The following is a 4,098-nucleotide window of genomic DNA, read 5'->3' as shown; positions in this document are numbered from 1 at the left end:
CACTTCCAGCAGCATCTGGTCTCCCATCCAGGACCAACCCTGCTTAGTTTCAGATTGAAGCCAGCAGTGGGATGCATGGTGGTATGCTGCTGGCACATCCCTAGTACAAACCCCGCCCACCTGTCAATTCAGACCGGCTAAAGCAAACTCAAGGTTGTCTTTTTGACAACATGATTTGTCTTGCAGAAGAAGCTGATGAAGCAGTTTTTGGTGCTCCAGAGTCAAGGCCTCCAGAGTCATGTCCCTCACCACACCATGCGTACTCACCACACTCATATCCGTGGAGGACATGAGCAACTGGCTTGTTAAGAACAAGTCCCTGGAGCGGTGAGTACAGCTACTTGTACTATGTACCATATAATTAGGAATCAGAATACTAGAATGAACATGAACCTTCATATGACAGTATAAAAAGTCAGCCATTTTGGTAAGGGAGTTGGTAAGCCAGTGGTCAGCCAGTGCTATGATAAAATATTGTGTAAAACAATGAATGTGAACATTATCTGCACAGTATGTTTGTTAGCTACAGTGGCGACCCGTCATTCAGGGCAGGCGGGGTTGAATTGTATCATTCTGAACTTTATCCACAACGTTATATTACATTTTGTTGCGACTCGAGGGATACCTCTCTGTCCATTCTAGCAGCAGGCTACACAGTGGATGGAACAGCTAACGTCAGCTAGGTGGCTAACGTTAGCTAGGCTAGGGGTTAGGGGTTATGGTTAGGGGTTAGGGGTTACATGCTAAGTAGTTGCAAAATTGCTACAAAGTTCTAAGTAGTTGCAAAGTTGCTAATTAGCTAAAATTATGAAGTTGTCCATGTTGTGATTCAAACACACAACCTTTGGGTCTTCCCCAACCAACCTCCCTCATTTTGTTTTTGGCTTAAAAACCCTTATTTCTTTTATACAACGTAACATATCATCTTTGGGGCAGCAGGGTAACCTAGTGGTTAGAGTGTTGGACTAGTAACCGAAAGGTTGCAAGTTCATATCCCCGAGCTGACAAGGTACAAATCTGTCGTTCTATCCCTGAACAGGCAGTTAACCCACTGTTCCTTGGCCGTCATTGAAAATCAGAATTTGTTCTTAACTGACTTGCCTAGTTAAATAAAGGTAAAATACATGTCATACTCATTTGAGTATCACAGATTAAAATTTACTCTGTTCCGTCTAGTATTTAAGGCCAGGCTGCTGTACTGCAGTTCACTCCATTTCTTATTTATTTTCCTCCCATTCTGTAACTTTGAGGGTTTATGACAGAGCCCCTCTAATTTTATAGGACCTCAATGCCATGTTTTTTTATTTTTTACCTAAACATACAAACACCATCAGATAGAGTTCATAGCAATCAGTGCACAAATTTGGTGAAATATAACAGAACACATGATCTGGAATGACATTCACTCATACGGGAAGGGTTGCCAAAAATAACTAACTGAAAGCCACACTCCCAATAAGCCACAAATATGGCTGCATTGAGGCATATATAGTGGCACCATGCCACTACCTATTTCATTTGTTCATTTAGAAAATTAGACAGCTCATAATTCAGTGCCTTTATCAGTCAACATATCTATATTGTAGCTTCGGTTAGTTTTAAAAATGCAACATTTTCTCTCAGCCTCATGGCAAAATGTGTACAATAGCAGGAAGTTTCTGGCCCACCCAAATGTCTGCAGGCCCACCCATCAACAAATGTCTGGCTACGCCACTGAATCACTGTCATAGGCTCAATGGGAAATCAATGTGAAAGTAGAGGAAGGATAAAAAAAAGGCAGGAATGTTCAGTTGCTCTGTATTTGATTTTAAGGTTCAGAAAGGAAGCAGAGGAAGGGAATGACATAAGTCACCTGGTAAGAGATTAGAAAGATGTCTACAGTATAAGTTAAGTGGAGATAATATACAGTTAGTGAGTTATCCTTTCTAATAAACAATGTCCTTATTTAGCATTGGCTCATGGTACATTGATATCAATATTTTCCCCTCACTGCTATGGGCATTAATGGCACCCCCTGTTTCCTGTGACAGACCTGGGAGGTGAACACTCAACTCAGAATGAGGGACGTTGAACATGAGGCTTTTACTGAGTTGGCCACCGACCTTAGTCAGGCCATTAACTCACTTGACTTCACTGCTGATCTCTCCTACCTGTGAGTCACATTCACTCTTTATGTTACAGGTGTTTGGTTTATGTATTATTCTATCCATCCACTGATGCTAAATGAAATGACGAGTGCAGGGGCCGATATCAATCACACTTCATTTACTGTGTGTAGCACATTCCTTACAGAGGATGCGTTTCAATCTGCATAAAAGTGTTTCCTCTTGTCTCTATCTGGCTTGTATATTTTAGAAACCCTGAGGTCTGCGATGAAGTTGTAAGAGCTCTAAAGAGCATTTCCCAGAGCCTGGCCTTCCAGCCGTACTCCGAGCTGTGCTGTCCCTCTAAGGTGGTGGTGGACATCGTGTCCAGGCTGCTCCAGGCCCTCTGGTCCTGCCAGATGGAAAGCCCCTGTGACCGGTCCTCCATGGCCCTGAGCGACATGAGTGTCACCATAGTGCTGGCAGTAGTGGAGAACCTCTCTAGAGTTCTGAAGGCTCCTCCTGTCGCTCAAGTCTACTACTCCCGTTCCACTGGTGTCAGGATGGTCCACTCACTCAACCGTAAGATCCAGTGCCTAAGCAGCCCTGAGGACCTTAGGAGAGCTCTTTTCACTCAAAGTTCCACCTTGATCAGCACCATCATTGAAGCTGTGAGCACCAAAGTCCAGAGGCTGTTTGAAGCTCCTGCTGACTACATTCCATTAAGCTCTATCCGCAGCTGGATATCAGAGCCCAAGGCGAGCGAGGTTCGTCCAAAGTGCCCTGACCAGCTGGTAATCTCCTCGGAGCTCCTGAGGAACATCATTGGTATGATAGTTTATGTAGTCTTCGAAGGCCACATAGAGGAAGACATCAACCTTCATTACTGGCCCCTCATAAACGACATAATCCACCAGCTGTCACTGTGTGGGGTCAAAGTCACAAAGAAAAGGGGCAAGGCCAACTGGCACATTGGCTGGTACCAGATCCTTGAGATGGTGACAAACATCCATACTTATCTTCACCACTATACTGGCACAGAGCTGGTACTAAAGTTTGCAACATCTGCCAGGGCCACCATGCTAACGAGGCACATGGTTCACCATGTGGTCGAGGAGCTGGTAAAGCTGAAGGACGTGGATGAAGGGACACCAGCTTCAGGGAGCAGTGAGGTGAGCAATGATTACAAGTGTTTATCTTTATGAAAGTCCACTCATACAAAGCATTTTTGTTGTTGTTGTTGGTAAAAAAGATTTGCAATGTCGCAAATATTAAGTTAAATATGATGTCCTTGTTGCTTTCAGTCTGTAACAGCACCCCTAATCACTAACCCCGTCAAAGTGGACAACATTACAACAACCATGACCACGACTCCAGTTGACCTCCAGTCAGGTGAATTAAATTGACACGGATCACTTTGACAGGTGTCCTTGTCCTACTGTAATATAACTTATTAGCTAATGTTTTGAAACTAGACAGTTTCGTAATAAGTTGTGTTTGTATGAGAATGATTTTCTCCTTCTAATTTCAAGGGAATGTTGTGGTAAAATACTCAGCACCCTGTATTCCACCTGCAGGCTTTGCCCCGGCACCATGCATATTACCCCCAGGAATTGCCACTGCATCCTGCACCCCACCACTGGGATTTGCCCCGGCATCATGTCCCCCACCGCCAGGCTTTGCCCCTCTATCATGCCCCGCACCACGAGGCTTTGCCTCTCTATCATGCCCCCCACCATCAGACTTTGCCCTTCTCTCCTGCCCTCCACCACCAGGCTTTGCCCTTCTATCCTGCCCCCCACCACCAGGCTTTGCCCCTCTATCCTGCCCCCCACCACCAGGCTTTGCCCCTCTATCCTGCCCCCCACCACCAGGCTTTGCCCCTCTATCCTGCCCCCCACCACCAGGCTTTGCCCCTCTATCCTGTCCCCCACCACCAGCCTTTGCCCTTCTATGCTGCCCCCCACCACCAGGCTTTGCCCCTCTATGCTGCCCCCCACCACCAGGCTTTGCC

The 4,098-nt window shown here is 45.8% G+C and overlaps 1 protein-coding gene across 1 annotated transcript; it reads left to right on the top strand.

Annotated features, from left to right (window-relative positions):
* The first annotated feature begins 2,364 nt into the window (after nucleotides 1-2,364).
* On the top strand, nucleotides 2,365-4,007 carry LOC149974464 (uncharacterized). Its single transcript, XM_090213207.1, has 2 exons — nucleotides 2,365-3,256; nucleotides 3,389-4,007. The coding sequence occupies exons 1-2, from the start codon at nucleotides 2,504-2,506 to the stop codon at nucleotides 3,488-3,490; spliced, it is 855 nt and encodes a 284-aa protein (XP_090069333.1). The 5' UTR covers nucleotides 2,365-2,503; the 3' UTR covers nucleotides 3,491-4,007.
* The last annotated feature ends 91 nt before the right edge of the window (nucleotides 4,008-4,098 follow it).

Source organism: Oncorhynchus mykiss, chromosome 20, assembly GCF_057628025.1.
Source record: "Oncorhynchus mykiss isolate SJ-2025 chromosome 20, ASM5762802v1, whole genome shotgun sequence".
Taxonomy (NCBI): Eukaryota; Metazoa; Chordata; class Actinopteri; order Salmoniformes; family Salmonidae; genus Oncorhynchus; species Oncorhynchus mykiss.
This window is presented reverse-complemented; position numbering and strand designations above follow the sequence as displayed.